This window comes from Malaclemys terrapin, chromosome 3 (genome assembly GCF_027887155.1).
Source record: "Malaclemys terrapin pileata isolate rMalTer1 chromosome 3, rMalTer1.hap1, whole genome shotgun sequence".
NCBI classification, from domain to species: Eukaryota; Metazoa; Chordata; order Testudines; family Emydidae; genus Malaclemys; species Malaclemys terrapin.
In genome coordinates this window covers 154,017,465-154,035,362 of record NC_071507.1, presented here as the reverse complement: position 1 = coordinate 154,035,362, position 17,898 = coordinate 154,017,465, and the positions used below count along the sequence as shown (strand labels likewise).

Genomic DNA, 17,898 nt, shown 5'->3' with positions numbered 1-17,898 from the left:
ACCCGGGAAAGGGAAGACGCTCCAGTGGAGCCGAGCCGCGCCGCCTCCTCCTACCAGCAGCGAGAGGCCGAAAAGGCACCAGCCCGTGAACAGCTCCGAAGAGGCCGCCGCCATCTTCACTTCCGGCAACAGCAGCAGCACCACCCCTTCCCCGGGGAGGAGCTATTTAAAGGGGCGGGGCCTGGTTAGTTACTATGGAAACCGCTAAACAAACCACGGCGCACAATCGTAGCGCTCCTAGTGGTGCGAGCGGCACGTCATTAAGCCAGCAGCCAATGAAGAGAGGGTGGCGCTCCGGCCGCGCGCTCTTCGGCTAGGGGAGTTGGAAAATATTCTCTCTTTGGGTGTTCCCCGCCGCCGAGACCCACCCCCGGCAGGAGCCCCGGCTGCCTCTCCGACCCCGCTTCGCAGTAGAAGCTGCCGAGCCGGGGAATCCCTCCCCCCAGTGGCTCCGTCCCCAGAGACAATGGATGTTCATTTATCTCTTCCAGCCTGAGCAAATTACTCCTGAGGGCGTTCTGCACCAAAAGAGTAAAAATTCTGCAAACAATATTTTAAAATTTTGCAAATTATATTGGTCAAATAAACGTGGAGGCCCCAGCATGGCAATGGGGAGCACAGGCCACTGGTTGCACAGAGGTGGGAGATCACTGTGCAGCTTCCCCCAGGGGACATGAACTCAGCAGTGAGGCTGCACCCAACCCTGACACAGCACAAGGTCCGGGCCTGCCCCAGTTATAATACTCCAGGGTCCGGCCCCTCTGTGCAAAGTGCATCAGGTGTGAGCAGGCAGCCTCAGCAAGGCAGGATCCAAGTGTGGAGGGGTTTATTGCAGGTAGGGTTACCATATCTCATAAATAAAGAAAGAGAACCCTCCCGGGGCCCTGGCCGCGCCCATTTCCCCACCCCTAGCCCTGCCCCAACTCCGCCCCTTCCCCACTCTAACTCCGCCCCCTCCCACTCCCAGCCAGGGGGAAAGGGCTGCCCCAGCGCTACCGGCTTCAGGGTTTGCCAGGCAGCCCCCAGACCCTGCACCCCCAGCCGGCGCTTTCCCAGCACAGCTGGCGCCCGGGAGAGGAAGCGCCCAGCCGGAGGCGCAGGGTCTGGAGGCTGCCCAGCAAACCGTGAAGCCGATAGCGCTCGGGCTTTGGGCAGCCCCTATGTCTCCGGACCCTGTGCCCCCAGCCGGGCACTTCCCCTCCCGGGCTCCGGCGGCGCAGGGTTTGGAGGCATGGGGGCTGCCCGAAGCCGGTAGCGCTCGGGCAACCCAGCTCTTAAACAGAGCCGAAGAGTCGGGGAGGAGCAGAGCCGCCATTTTCCCGGACATGTTCGGCTTTTTGGCAGTTCCCCCCGGACGGGGGTTTGACTGCCGAAAAGCCGGACATGTCCAGGAAAAAGAGGACGTATGGTAACCCTATTGTCAGGGGATCCATGTGTGGGTTGAGAGGGTTCTGTGTGGGGTAATCTGTGTGTGGGCAGCTCAGTGGAGGATCCAGGTGCGGGGGGAATCTGGATGCACAGGGTTTTGTTGGGGGGTTCTGGGTGCAATGGTAATGGGACTCTGCAGCAGGGTCGAGGTGAAGGTGGTTGGGGCTCAGCGGGGTTGGGGGTGTTTGGGTGGAGGGTGGGGGGGCTCAGCAGGGGAGGTCCAGATGCTGTGGGAGTGGGGCACAGTGGGGTGGGGACCAAGGTGCAGCTGGTTGCAGTTCAGTGGGGTGGGGATCTGGGTGCAGGTAGCTTGTCGGGTGTGACCCAGGTATAGGGCTCATCCGGGAGGGGGGTTCAGTGAGCGGGTCTGAGTATGAGGGGGTCTAGATGCATGGGGGTTGAGCAGATGGGGGAGCAGTTCCCTTTACAGGGATCCCTCCCCCTGCAGCTGAGTGATGGGTGCAGGAAGCGGGTGGGGGGACTTTGCAGAGCTTCCTGCAGCTGGGGAAGAAATCTAGGGATGGGGCTGACCCAGTCCCAGATACCATGCAAGGGAAAAGAAAGTTCCTTCCTCCCTAGCCCAGCCAAGACTAGAATCTGAGTCTGGTGCAGGATAGGAGCCACCAGTCAGGTCTTCCTCAGTCCCACCGCCTGCCCCAAAGTGATTTACCTCTCTTTTGGTTGCCCTGGGCACCCAAAACATACTGCTGGGAATGGTCGCATGACGGCTCTTGTGGCTTTCATTTGCGTCCCCATCAGGGACGCAAAGAAATCTGTGGGGGACATAAATTCTGCACGTGCACAGTGGTGCAGAATTGCACCAGGAACAGCAAATTGACCAGAGTAGGAGGGAGACAGCATAGCATCTGCACAAGCAGGAGGGGAGAAAAACTTTATCTGGCAATACACTTCAAAGGTATACACTTCAAATGTTCACTGGATTATAAAAGAAAGAGAGAGGCTCCCTTACCTATCCTTCACTTACGGGACATAGGGAACAGCAATTTCTGAGCTTATGAACAGTGGATCCTCATAGCCTGAAGGTCAGGAGCTGTTGTTACTTTCCCATAAGTGACAAACTGTTTTAGGCAAAGATATAGCTTGCTAGAATTAAGTTCTAAGCACTAGAACTTTATATATATCCACACCAGCATCCTAGAGCAGCAGTTCTCAAGTGGGAGGCTCCCAGGTTTCAGGGGTCTGCAGGGCACTGCATGGCTCAAGCCTTGAGCCCCAGCACTCCCCACAGGACTGAAGCCGCAAGACCTGAGCTTGGTGCCCCAGCGGGGCTAAAGCTTGCAGCCCTGGTGCTACCCAGTGGGCCATGGACCCCCAGTTGAGAGCCATAGCTCTAGAGCCCTGCACCAATACAAAAATTGGAATCTCCATCCAATCCACAAGGCTGGTAAACAATACAATTGCATCCATGGATCCAGATATCTGCGGATATAAAGCAGATATCTGTGGATTTGCAGGGCTTCACCTACAGACCCCATCATAGTGTATTATTTTTGTTTTGTCTGGCTTTGTCCAGCCTTTTCTATTTATTTTATTCTTGCCTGGTATCACTTAAATCTGTGTTCTTTATTAATACACCTATTCTTGTTTTATTACAAAACCATCTCAGTGCTATTATATTGAAGTAAAGTATGAGACATCTGCCAAATTAACAGTTAGGTGTGTCCTGTCTCTTTGTAGGCAGCAAATTTTATAATTTCTCCGAAGAACGGGGCACTGCAGGGAAAGGTCTCTGGGGAACTCGGGTTCACTGATTGTTACCTGCAAGGCAAAGTTTTGACTGGCAAAGTCTTGAGGAGCTTGTTGGCAAGGCAGACAAACTGGGGTGGTATGGTGCAGACATACAGGTTAACAGCAGCTGAGGCCAAGGAGTAGGGTGACCAGATCAGCGCTATAAAATATCGGGACGCAGGGGCGAGCAAAAAAAAAAAAAGGGGGGGGGGGGCAAAAAAAAAAAAAGGCGTTTCAAAGGAGCCGGGGGCATGAGCAGGCCCTGGCCACACGCACTGTCCTCCCCGCGGAGCCTCCCGCCCCCCGGCCCGCCACGGGCATACGCGGCACGCGGTGGGTCTGGGCAGGGGCCGGGTGGGCAGCGTGGGCCAAATCCCCACTGCTGCCGGGGAGCCCCACGCTTCTCCCTCCCACTCGCGGCATAAGAGGAGGAGAAGAGACATAAAACAGGGAAAAAGAGAAAGAAAATAGAGAACTAATGGGTAGTTGAAAAGAAAGGAGCTAGACAACATGAAGAAGACAAAGATAACAGGCTAAAGGGAGAAAAGAAATCATGGGTTAAGAAGTACTAGACAAGATGAAAGAAAAAAAAGAGGCAAAAGAAATAGGATGGTGGAGGGAAAAAGAAGAGGAAATTAGGGGGAAACAATCCCCCAGACAACAGGTGGAAGAGAAAAACAAGAAAAAAGTCAAAATGAAAGAAACAGGATAAGAAGCATTAATTAAGCCAATTCATACATTCAGAAGTGTAGGAACTTTTGCGGATAAGAGAGGCTCAAGCACCTGAGAAAGAAGAATGTAATGACACTTTGGTTTCTGCTTTAGAAAAAATGTCCTGGGAAGAGTGCCCTGGACTTAAACCATAAGGAGTCATCTTTGGTCACAAGATGCCAGTGTGTAAGTATCTTCTTCCCATAACTCAAATTCTTTGCCTGAACAAAATAACTAGTAAGAATATCCAGTAACTGATTCCTTTAGACATATATAAAAAGCTGATTGTTGATTTAACATCTCCAAAACATTCACCTCTATACAGCTATAAGTTTTTGTATGTCTGCTAAAAGTACATTAATGTAGTCAATATTAGTAAGGCCTATAACTGAAAATCAAAATTCTGTGATAAACAGTCAGATTCTGTAGCAGGCAACTGTATGTACATCATTGTGGAAAACAAACTAACAAATACATTACAAAGTTGCCACTCACACCGCCTTCTGTATCTCAGTTGCTTATCTCATCCCTGTATACTGTTCCTGTTGTAATTCTCCAGCAAGGAAGCACCATTTTTACAAATCTGCTGTTACTCTGCCCTTGCCTACTAGTTTCTGGTTTTGTTGGAGGCAAAGCAGAAACACAGTGCATATGGAGACTAGCAGAGGAGGGAGGGGGCGCGTGGGTGGGTGGGGATGCAGGTATAGTGTTTCCTTGTAGGTTGAAACTGCTAGTGTCCGGGAGCCTGTACATTCTTTCTTCCCCCTCCCAAAGAGGGGGAGTTCCCAGTGCCAGCACATGATCATTCCTTCCCTAGCACAAAAATTGAGGGGGGGACTCAGTGACACATTTTGACAGTTTCTGTGGTGTGGGGATTTTGTGATTAGAGACCTAAGTGGATAGAATCAATGTCTGCATAATCAAGGAGAACAACGATTAATAGGTACTATGGTTATTCAGTTACGTTTTCAAAAGATTAAAATTATGCTTTCATAAATTATAAAGCCAGAGGGACTATTGTGATCATCTAGTCTGACCTCCTATATAGCACAGGCCATTCCGGAATTAGTTCTTTTTTCTGTTGGTCAAACCCTCCACCACAGTAGCTCTCATAATGGATTTTCTGATCTCAAGTTAGTTCCCTGCTGGCAGGCAGCTGTTACCTTCCCCAAAGTGATCATCAAGTTCATTTCCACAGTGAAGGGGAGGTTCTCACTCTCCTTTAATGGTGCTAATATAAAGGCAAGCACAGATCAGTGTTCCAGAGTGCCTTCCTCATTCTGTAGTTCTGCAGCAACAACTCATTCCCCTTAGTCTGTGACTGTGGTGGTGGGTGCCTGCCTGTTCCCTAGGGAGCTCTGCAGGCTGCTTGCCTCTATCTCTGCACTCCTTGCACTGCTTCACTGCAGTTGCCTCCTGATGGCTTTTCAAAAGCTTCAGCAGAAACCTTTCTTCTGGGAGCTGGGCCAGAAAGTGTGAGCTAGGCCCAGGAGGGCAGTGAAACTGCAACAGTTCAGAATATAAATCACAGTATTGTGAACTCTAAGCATTAAAAAATCATGAGTCAGGCCACCAAAATTATAAGATCAGCCTAAAAATCATGAGTTTTCCAAAATAATAAATGCTGAGTTTTGTTTGCTTTATTTTTCAGTCTTTAGAGGAAATCAACCACCACCCCAAAGTCCCTGTAATCATTTCAAGTTCAAAATTCAATCTGAAATGCACATTCAAAAATATGAGCTTCCCTGCTGGTTGCTCAGAGAGGGGCTCTACTTACCCTCCTGGAATGCAGGACCCGCTCTTCTAGGGCTATCTTGTCTCCCCTTCCTTCCCCATTCAGTCTCCTCGCTCACTCACATTCTCCCTCCATGGTCCCTCACAGGCACCTGTCCCTAGCTCACCCCCTCAATTCACTTGCCTGGACATTTTCTCTCCCTTTCCCTTTACAGTATCCTTACCCTCATACTTAACCTGTTTCCACTGAAAGCCCCCTTAACCTTCCTCAGTTCTCCACGTTCCCCTGCAACTTTCAGCCTCTCCTGCCTCCCACATTTCCCTATCCTGAGTTGTGTTTGAGGGAGGCTGGGGCTAAACCCAGATTTTTGTTTAATTGTAAGAGGTAGAGAGGGCTGGGTTGGGCCTGAGTTCAGGTTACGACCCAGTTCCGGTTTGGGAAGGGTTGTTGCCAGGGCCAGTGCAAGGATATTTTGCGCCTAGGCAAAACTTCCACCTTGTCCTCCCCCCCCCCCAAATAAATCACATACATTATACACAATACACGGTCACAGAGTAACATGTTATAATTTAGAATTTATGTTTCTGCGCTTTAAGTTTAGCAAATTTAGAAACAAATTCCTCCAAGTCAATGCTGTGAGCAATGTCATGTTCCAGGGCTGCCCACAGGATTCAGGGGGCCTGGGGCAGAGGGGCTGGGCTCGGAGCTGGGGGTCAGGGCTGTGCTGTATGTTGGAGGCTCCCCCTGCCCCATGAGTATGTCAGAGGCTCCTGGGAGAGGGGGTAAGGGGCACCCCCCCGACCCCATCCTCCCCACAGCCCTGACCCCCAGCTTCGAGCCCAGCCCCTCTGAGCCAGAAACCCCCCTGACCCCATCTCCCCACATCCCTGAGCCCAGCCCCTGTGAGCCGGGCACCCCCGAACCCAGAGCGCAGCTCCCCATCCAGCCCTGGGCAACAGCAGCACCACCCCCAGGCAGCGACAGCCCATTGGTACCAACCATCACCCAGCAACAGCCCATTATGTAATTGCAAATGTATACATACCATTACAGCTTTTAATGTTTTTAAATAATGTATTTAGTGTATTTTCAAATTATTACAAATTATTTTTTGAATGTATTTAACTAGTTATATTTTACATTTCCAAATACATGTTACTATAGTATTGCAACTTTTTTTTATGGAAGTGTATTGTGTATAATGTATGTGATTTATTTGCGGGGGAGAGGAGCGCAAAGTGGAAGTTTTGCCTAGGGCGCAAAATATCTTTGCACCGGCCCTGCCTGTGTCAGCGAGCCGCCGGCAGCCCAGGGGTTCCCCTGTGTCAGCACGCGGACACAGGGGAACCCCTGGGCTGCCGGCGGCGCGCAGGGGAACCCCTGGGCTGCCTGCCGGCGGCTCAGACTCCCTCTCCCTCCCAGCGCAGCGGCCCCTGGAACGATGTAAAAAAAAATGGGGGGGGCATCGCTTTTTGGCGCCCCCAAATCTTGGCGCCCTAGGCAACTGCCTAGTTAGCCTAAATGGTAGCACCGGCCCTGGTTGTTGCCTAGTTCTGATTTGGGGAGGTTATGGTTGGGTTTAGGGGTTAGTTCTGGTTTGGGGTTTGGTTCCAGGAGGCTTAAGCTCATTCCAGCTGCGGCTTGGTTCTGGTTGGAAAAGTTCTGCCTGGGTTCAGGGCCTGGTGCTGGGTCAGCTCTGGTCCCAGTTCTGGTTCAGGGAAGCTCTGGGTCAGTTCTGTTGGGGGCCCAGCTAAGTTTAGGGATTGGTATTGGTTCGGGGCTCAACTCCAGGAGCCTCTGGCTCAGAGTTGAATCCTGGAGGCTGTGACGTAGTTCTGGTTGTGGTCCAGCTAAGGCTGTAGTTTGGTTTTGGGCAGGGTCTGGATCAGGGAAGCTCTGGCCAGGTTCTGGTTGGGGTCTGGCTCAGGAAGGCTGGGGTCTGGCTGGGAGAGGGTGTGGCTTGGTTCTAATTGAGGTCCGGCTCAGGGAAGGTTGAAAATTTTCCATGAACTGGAAATTTCAAATTCCAGCCAGTTTTAATAGTGTGGGCATATTTACTATGGAGAGACAGTTGCAACCTTAATTTAGGGAGAAGCTACTATCTCCTATAATTAAGTAATATTTTTGCACTATATCTTTGGCTTGGATAATTGGTTTGGCCTGAAAATTGCCAGATTTACTCTGAAAGCAAAGGAATTTTTTTCTGCATTTTTTTTTTACGTTGACTTTAGTGGAAGGAGGAACAGGCATTATACGTGTGTATGACAGGTAGCTCTTCTTTGGTTGGTTGCAGTTTAGAAAGAATATGAGAGTCCTTGTTTTGCTGACAGCTAACAGAACCACATTTAGCTCAAGTGGTAGGATCTAGGTTCTTACCCAGGCTCTGCAGGTTTATGTGATTTAATGTAGATAAGATTGCAATCACAGTTTCATTAGAAAGTTGACTTTGATCTTCCCTGTAATTCCAAAAGAGAAAATAAATAGAAAAATCCTCAAGCTTTCAAGTCTTTAGGGTTAAATGCTCCACTGCAGTTATCTGGAACATTTGAATTAAATTGTTTATGGATTTATTGAGATTAAACAATTATAAAATGTTTCCTTTTTGAATGCTTGCAAAGCATATAAAGTTTCTTTGTGTACCTCCAGCTACCTAATCACAACATTTAAATATAGGTAGATTTTGGCATTGACTCATGCAAGAGGCAGTTTTCAAGGAAAGCATTGCAAACTGTTTTGAAAATTGCTATTATTTCCAAATTAGACACAATTCTTTCTGTCATAAATCTGACAGATCAAATAAAACCCATGATAATGGAGAATATTTTCATCATTGACCTCCAAACCAGTCAGAGACACTTTTTAAAAGTGAAATGAAAGGCTAGGATCTGGTAAAAATGACTTCACTTTTAATATCACTTTGGCCTGGAGGGAATGTAATGTGCATAGGACCATTTTCCAGATGGGGTAGTCGAAGAACAAAGGCTTTTAGTGACTTGCCAAAAGATGACATAGGAAGTTAGTGCATGAGCCAAGAACAGAATCCTGATCTCGAGGTGATAGATCACATTGTATCTGTTAGGTCACCTTGTCACCCACTGAGCTTCAAATATGTGTACCTAGGCCAACTATGTAATTGGGCTAAGGATGCTCTCACCCATTTGTATAAAGTGCTTTGAGATCTATGGAAGTAAAAGCACTATATGAATGAAAAGCCTTGTCGTCAGCAGACAATTTTTCACTTGGGGTAACTAGACACAGAGATTTACTAGCTTGGCTGGGAAGCCTTCTGGCCTAGTGTGTTAGACACTAACTTAGAAACCTGGTTGTAGTCTTGACTCTGACATTTAATTTGCAATTTTTTGGAACAGTTTTTTTAACCAACTTCTTTTCACGGTGAATTTGGCTGTGCTGTGCATGGAAGTATAGCTGATTTAGCTATATAGTAAACATTGAATGTATCTTTCAAATTATTCATCCAGAATTTCTTACTGGGAGGTTTTTGGTTATTTGTTATTCATTATTTCTATTCTAGTATGTATATGTTCATATAACACAGTTATAGTATCTGAACACTTTCTAGTGGTGAATTAAAGTAACATGACTAATAGCTGTCAAATGTGGTTTGTTTTTTTCTTTCATCATCTCCCCAGAAGGAAAGTTGTGTGTGCATCAGAGTGTTTTGGTTTTTTAGGTTGTTTTGGGCATTTATGTGCATGTTGCTCTGTATTTACATTATATAAAGCAAGGTCACAGAAATGTGCTTTGCACTTGGAGCAGAAAGTGGGGAGGTTTGTGATGGTCGTTAGTTCCTGTGAGAGTTTATTCCACAGTCTCAGACCAACCCCTATTTGTTTTCTGTGAGGCCTACAGAAATCGTGACAATGCTAGGCTGTTGGTGTGACAGTGTTGAGACCACTTCCTATCATGCTGACCAATACTGTCTCATTGTTTCCTTGTACTCCCTCACCAATCTGTCTGTATCCATCTTGCCTCCTGTCTTAGATTTGGATTGTAAACTTACTGAGGCTAGGATTGTCTTTTTGTTTTGATTACACTAAGCACCTAGCACAACAGGGTCCTAGGCGCTACAATAATACAAATAATAAATAATAATTTCCTCTTGTTTATTAACATTAATTTATCCAGTGATGAAGCAGAAATACTCCTGTGTGATTGAGTGACCCCACTCAGACACCACAAACAGCAAATTGGTTGAAATGAACAGTTCACAAACTGCCTATTGCTAGCATTTATTTGTCTAAAGTATTTGGCAAATACTTCAGAATAACAAACATATTTTTTTAGAAATCAGGATCAGTTTGTAAATAGCTAATTACCAGAAAAAAAGTTAAACTTTCAACAAATACCATTAGTAACAAATAATTCAAATATTTCTTGCAGTACTGAAAGTGAACTACAACAGGCAAGAAGTCTACTCTGGTTTACTTTCAACAGTGCACATATGGATAGAAAGCAAAATGCTATATTGAATAATATATGTTTTTCTATATATTTAGGATAAAAATAGCAATCATTTTCATGCATAACCTCTTTGCACCTTTGTATTTCATATAATTAATTTATATATATATATATATATCAAATCCACCAGCTGAAAATGTTTCCCTTGAGTCATTGCTATTTATTAATTATGCATGCTATGAAACCAAAATTGCCACACTTGCCATGAAGAATTAAAAACTTGTATGAACAATACTAAACATGTAATTTTCCCAAATGGAAAAGAAAACAATCTGCATTTTGAATGTATAAACATTTTATGAATATTATAGGATTGAATACATTATCACTAAAGTATTAAAGTAATGAATAACAGAAACCCGTAACAGCTAAGAATTATTAAAATTATAAAAAAAGAAATGTTGTAGATCTATGCTAGCCACAAATCTGTTGTATTCTGACTACAATGGTTATCTAAATATTTAGCTGGCTTTAATAAATAAACCATGAGACCAATTCCACATCAGCAAAAAATATTGTGCTCTTTTTTTTAAATCCCTCCTAATTTGACTGAAGGAAATAGAGAAGGCTTAATATGAAATATATTAAGTAATAGTGGAAATTTGTTCCTATGCCATACAATTTTAAAAAAAATTCACTTAAAGAAAAAGTAGTTCTCTTACAAACAGGGTGGATTGATTCAAATCGAGGCAATTTAAATCACCAAGTGGAAAGCCTTGATTTAAATCATAAATTTTAATCAACTTCTCCACTTGTTCTTCAGTTATTTTCTAAAGAAAGGTGCATTCTCATTGATTTTAACCATTAAAACATGTTGATTTACACCTTACCTATATACAGGTAATTTAGTATCTGATGTATGTTTAGTTGCAGCACTGTTGGTGGTACCAGCTGATGATTCTGAAGTTACAGACATTGCAGATGATGGGCATCCATAACTCCTTATGTCTAAGATGGACCCTGAAACAAAATGGTTTAAAAAAGAAGTCATTCTTACTCACTGAGTATTACACAGTGCCCTGCTTTTAAAAAAAAGACTGTAAAATGAAAGATTCCTCCTACTGCAGCTATTTGTACCACTGTTTAAATGCTATCATTTATTCTACACCCAGTTTTACAGGGAAAATAATTAATGAATCATAAGTATTATCTAAATCTATTTAAACTCTTATCTATAGCAACGCACCAAACAGCTTGACAAAACAAAACATTTTTTAAATGTTAAAAATTCATAAATGCCTAATAAAAACTTTACTTCTAAACAGGAAATCTTCACCTAGTATGTTTGATTATACTGAGCAATAAAGAGTCACTTCAGAATGCCAGCAGTAACAGTAAAAAATTTAATTGATAAACACTCCCACAACAAACTAACATACCAGTTATATTTAGAACACAAACATTTTGAAATTTGCAAGTAATCCACGCAAAACACACATTTATGACAATCTAAATAATCACTTACTGGAATAGTAAAACATGGTAGGCACTCCATAAGAATGGTGCAAAAATGAGTTGTCTATTTAACCAGTTGATTCAGATTGTTCAGACATGTCCATATCATCATCTTCAAAGTCATTATCTTCTGAGGAGCATTTTTCATAATGTTTTATTCTGAGAACCAAACCTGGCATTTCTTTGTTGCCCTATTTATATTTGGCATGTGTTCTTCTTTTACCTAGATGTACAGAAATTTATTGAAAATATTCCCAAATAGGGTCCTTTTTATGGCCTGCCACCATGGCTGTTTCCCACCCACCCCCCTTCCTAGGTGTTGAAATCAAGGCTAGAGGCTGCACTTTGAAGAATGCTGTCCCTTCTTCCCATAGTGTCCTGCTTTGACACCAGTGTTGCTCTTTTCTAGTTGTGCACTCTGCTCCTTCTTCCTTGTTACATACTGATCCGACCCTACCCCCAGGAAAAGAAAAGAACTAACAACCATCAATGACTTCTGCTCGTGTAACTCACATGTCTTTTGCACTGCAATATTTTCTTTGTGCAAAGACAGAGAGAGAGGCAGTTGAGAAATTAATGGATTTTTCTATATATATCTCTGTGTACACATGCAAGGAGACTGAGCAAGGCCATTTATCTGATGTGCCCAGAACCATCCAGAAGCAAGGGCTGGTCGTTACTGGGCAGTTCAGTGTTTTTTCATGAGTTTTTCATGAGTTTAAATGCTGCATGGTATCATAAATATTCATAATATGAGAACTGAGCCAATCAGAGCTCCAGGTAGGGAGAAGCTATAAAACAGGAGTATGAGGCCATCCAGGCAGGCTCAGTGGATGATCCTGGTGAGATACATGATGGTTTCTTTTGGAGTCAGAGGCTGATCCCAATGCTTGTGATGACTTTACCAGTCTCTTGCTCCCAGGAGCACAGTCCCTTGGTCCCCATAGGATCAAGCCCTTAGTACAGTACATGGCATACTGTGCGTATTTATAAACTTGACCTCAGAAGTTATATTTTTTTAACTGATTCTTTCTTTATATAGAAAAGCAGTCTTTAACTCAACATTTTTGATAAAGGCTTGGCCATGGACTCAGGGCCGGCTCCAGGCACCAGCCAACCAAGCACATGCTTGGGGTGGCACCTTGGGGCAGGGCGGTGCTCGATTTTTTATTTATTTATTTTTTTGATTTGGTGGCACAGCGCTCGGAGAGGGGGTGGGGCTTCGGGCGGCATGGTGCTCGGGGGGGCAGGGGCTTCGGGCAGCGTGGTGCTTGGGGGGGCGGGGCTTCGGGCGGCGTGGTGCTCGGGGGCAGGATTTGGGGGGGGCAGGGGCTGGCACAGTGCGGCGGTCGGAAGGAGGGCGGGGGCTTCGGGTGGCGCTTGGAGGGGCGGGGCTTTGGGCAGCGTGGCGCTGGGGGGGCGGGGCTTCGGGTGGCGTGGTGCTGGGGGGGCGGGGATTTCGGCGGCGCTCGTGGGGGGGTACGGCAGGGCGGATCTCTTCTTTTTTGCCTGGGGCAGCAAAAAAGTTAGCGCCGCCTGCATGGACTTATCATATTAATTTTTATTTAAATGTTTTGAGAGATTGTAATATGTTTAGGCCTTAAAATATTTTCTATTACATTCAAGATTTCATTTTAAACAGGTTTATTTTTTAAAAAGAAACTCTTATAATTTAAATAAAAAAATCCAATTTAAACAATTAACATTTCCCCCCCCTCCACAAAAAAAACATAGATTTTTATCTACCCTGTTTACAAATGGTTGCTATTAAAATATTTACATTTGTTGGGAACAAACATTTCTTTGACATGGTTCATCATGTGTTTATATACAGTGCATGCAGCTGCAAGCAGGCTTTCCAACAGCAGTTCATATTTTAAGTTCATGTTCTGTTGGTATTTTCCATCTAGTTTACCTAGATAGGACTATGTTAAACATGAAATTGTCTTAAAAGTAATTGTAAGCAATGTCAACATAGTTTTATTACCCTATCTTGATTGCTTTTCCTCCTGTTGTTCATAGTTTACATACATAAAAAGTTTGTCCATTATTCCAAGGATAACGTAAAATCGAGAAATCCCTCTCCATCAGCTGCCCTATAGATAGAATTCAGAGATCAACTGTACTTTTTTATTATTGCACTGATGGCATACTGCGTGTGTCATTTGCAAGAAGTCTATTTTAATGGCCAAAGAGTGGATTTAACAATATTTTTTCATCTCCATTCAGAGTGAAATTCACAACTATGTCTAGGTCCAGCACAAGGCCTATGAACCCCTTAAGTCCTCCAGATAGCATTGTAGTGATGCATGGGCCTTGTGCTGACCTGCACAGAGGTGAATTTTACCTATAGTGTAGTAAGGTTAGGAATCCTAACATACTTAACTTTACTACCGTGAGTAGTCACCTTGTAATCCAAGTAAAGTTAATATATATGTAAATGTTTGCCAGAGCAGGGCCTAAGAAACTAAGCTAACTAGACAATAATTAATACAGTTCATGCAGAGTCAACAATCATAGGCAAAGGGTGAAAATATTTTTGGGGCAGGGGGCTGGGCCTGACTCTGTCCTGGCTCCAAGGATGGGGGGTTTGAAGAGCAAGCCCACTCACCATTGGCAAAAGCAGCAGAGCAAACCCACCTGGCCCTGCATTCACCCAGGCCAGTGGCAACTCTGTCCTATCCTTTGGGGCTTGACCTGGGGGTGGCAGAGCAATCCCTGGCAGCAGCAGCTCTATGCTGTCCCACAATGGTGGCCTGGGCTCGTCCCACTCTGGCCCATTGGCACTCACCTCAAGGAGGAGTCTTGAGGGGCCCACTATGATGTCATGTGGTGGGCATCTGGGCTTCACCTGCTGAGCTGTGCATGCATGCTGGGGTTGGGGAGTTGTGCAGTTTGGGGGGTGAACCCCCACTAGCCCTAGCCACTTGCTGCCTACATCAACAAACAGTTTCAAGCTCTTAAAAGTTCCCATTACAGCCCTTAGTTTATATGATTTTAAAACTTTTCAAATACTTTGAAATCTGGGGATTTCTATGAGTGAATAAAATGTGTATGAATGAATAAGAGAATGTTCTCTCATCCAATTTCACCCTACTCCTTACAAAGGTCTAAATGGGATCATGGTTTCAGCAGTAATATTGCAGAAAAATGAAGCCGTAGACACTAGAACTCATGGAGGCTGTAATTTCACCAACTACTACCCATGCTTCACCAAGCTAGTATAGGCCAGGGGAAAGCAATGGCACAAAACCTTCTTAAAACTTTTTAAAACTTTAAAAAGGAAAAAAGAGTCACTTTAATGTAAAAAAGCCTGGGAGATTAAGGAACTGTATTGTGATAAATAAAGTGCCTACTAGATTACATAGAGCTGCAGATCCATGATTACACAGATCCTTGAAACTCCCCTCTCCCCTCCTCCCCCCACAACTGGCATGAAGGAGCTGTGGCTGGCATGAGGCTGGTAACTGGCATGAAGGGAACTGCAGAGTTGCTGCACGCTTTGGCCCTGTTTTGGGGGTGATGGATTTCATCTCCCAGCTGCTTCACATTTCATTGACAGAGAGCCTGAATATACTGGTTCCAGTAGGATGCAGTAAATTTCTCCCACAGGGCAGTCCTACTTAGATAAACTTTTTGGGAGATCAAAGGAGGACGCTCGTCTCAGGAATCCTGGTATGAAGTGGAGTTGGAGGGGTGGAGGAAAAGAAAGAACAAAGAAAAGTCACAGAGAGGAATAATGACATGAGTTTACTGCTACCAACTTTTAACCTTTATAATTTAGGTTAAATGACCCGTAGTTGTGCAGCTTTCCATAGCTGCAACTTCACAAAAAAGTAAATTATTTTCTTTTATTTTCAGCTATTTCTCTCCTCTAAATGTCATTCAACCACAACTATAATTTGGATGTGACTTAATATTGATGGAAATGTGCACTGACTGACTGCCCTAGGAAATAAGAGACTCTATCCTTGGTAGAGAAAGATCAAATAGATGGAGTCCAGTGACCTTGCCCGTGTAGGGGATGCCAAGTACAGTAGGACTGCCTCCTGTTTTTCTGAAGGATGAATTATATTAAAGTTGCATACATACACACAACTGTGTATGTGCACGCATGTGCAGCAATCCCAGAGTCCTTGTATGTTGTTGTTGATGTATTTAATATTTTACAGGACCCAAAGGACTGCTAGGCATCTCACAATACTAATAGGAGGTCTTGGTCCATGACTATGGCTCTTAGACTCTACAGTAATACAAATGAAAATGAATAATATAATAGGAATTCCTGTTCCCTGCCACAAAGCGCTTACCGCCTGATCTCCAATATAATATAGTCAGTGGTTACAGAAACAGCAGGGAAGAAGGACAGGAATTAGCTTAATAAATCATTTACTTTTCCAGTTCATTTTTTATCTCATGAGTGAACTGCTCATTTATATGGAAGGAGGGAGGGGTGTTTGGACAATGGAGCTGAAGCTGGGAGTTGATATAGGAGAGAGGCAGAAAACTGAATTGTGGAAGGAAGATGGTGTAGGGGAATATACTAACAGGAGCAGAATACCCTAACTTTGGGTTGTAAATTACAGACTTAGTGCACATGGCTATACCGTTTTTATTTAACAGCCATGTGAATTTAGGGGCTTTTTTGGTTTTACCCACTGGAGGGCTCCCATATTGCATTTCGTTGTTATAAGACTACTCGTACTCCTGTGGAAGCCGCTGATTTCAGTTGCTCAAAGAACAGGGCAAAATCCTGATGTCTTTACTTAAAAAAATCTCCTACTGACTTCAAAATTTCAATGGCAGTTTTACCAGCAACCACACATCACTGAACAAAACCACTAACCCAGGAACCTATCCTTGTAACAAACCCCGATGCCAACTCTGTCCACATATCTATTCAAGTGACATCATCATAGGACCTAATCACATCAGCCATACCATCAGGGGCTCGTTCACCTGCACATCTACCAATGTGATATATGCCATCATGTGCCAGCAATGCCCCTCTGCCATGTACATTGGCCAAACCGGACAGTCTCTACGCAAAAGAATTAATGGACACAAATCTGACATCAGGAATCAAAATACTCAAAAACCAGTGGGAGAACACTTTAACCTGTCTGGTCATTCAGTGACAGACCTGCGGGTGGCTATATTACAACAGAAAAACTTCAAAAACAGACTCCAAAGAGAGACTGCAGAGCTAGAATTGATATGCAAACTAGACACAATCAACTCCGGTTTGAATAAGGACTGGGAATGGCTGAGCCATTACAAACATTGACTCTATCTCCCCTCGTAAGTACTCTCACACTTCTTATCACACTGTCTGTACTCGGCTAGCTTGATTATCACTTCAAAAGTTTTTTTTCTCTTAATTAATTGGCCTCTCAGAGTTGGTAAGACAACTCCCACCTGTTTATGCTCTCTGTATGTGTGTATATATATCTCCTCATTATATGTTCCATTCTATATGCATCCGAAGAAGTGGGCTGTAGTCCACGAAAGCTTATGCTCTAATAAATTTGTTAGTCTCTAAGGTGCCACAAGTACTCCTGTTCTTCTTTTTGCGGATACAGACTAACACGGCTGTTACTCTGAAGTTTTACCAGAGTAAGCTCTTCAGGATTTGATTCTTAATACAACAACTTATTGATAGACTACACAAATAATAATATTCAGGTGATATAAAGACAGATATGCATTGAGATTTCATACCAAGATTTATCTGCATGCAAGATTTCACAAACATGACATCTCATATATGCCCTGTCATTAGCTTTAATTTAACATGACCAGAATCAAGTTTCTCCTTATGTCTCCCAAGCCTTACTCATTCTCTGAATCTCTCTCATTATTGTCATCAGCATCACCCTTCCAGTCATTCAGGCCATAACTTGAGTGTCACAGTCAACTCTTCCCTTTCTCTAGAGCCACATATCCAGAACGTATCTAAATCTTGCCTCTTCTTGCTCTGCAATGTTTTCAATATGCAATTTTCTCTCTCTTGCTGCACCACTAAAATTCTTGTCTAGGACTTTATCATCTCCCATCATGGCAGCTACAACCTTCCCCTCTCTAACCTTTATTACATCCACTTTTGATCACCCTGTTCCATCAAAAATTATGTTGAAAAAAATTATAAGCAAGGCCTGTCACACTGGTCCTAACACCCTCTTCTTTGAATCACCCTACTCTACTGGTTCCCTGTTCTTACACACAGCATGAAATACAAGCTTTTTGCCTGCACTTTTAAGCTTTCCAAAAAGATTTCCAAAACTGAAAACTGTTATGAGCCAATTTAATTAGGAAGAAAATTTGACACAAAGGAATGT

General features: G+C 44.2%; 1 protein-coding gene across 2 annotated transcripts in view; it reads right to left on the bottom strand.

Annotated features, from left to right (window-relative positions):
- LMBRD1 (LMBR1 domain containing 1) overlaps nt 1-138 on the bottom strand; it is a 247,485-nt gene extending 247,347 nt beyond the window's left edge. The window contains exon 1 of one of the 2 annotated variants that reach the window (XM_054022365.1): nt 55-138. In XM_054022365.1, the coding sequence (XP_053878340.1) occupies nt 55-114 (60 nt within the window). In that variant the 5' untranslated portion in view covers nt 115-138. The remainder of the gene's footprint in view (nt 1-54) is intronic. The other variant, XM_054022364.1, reaches the window with a different exon arrangement.
- Nucleotides 139-17,898: the final 17,760 nt, after the last annotated feature.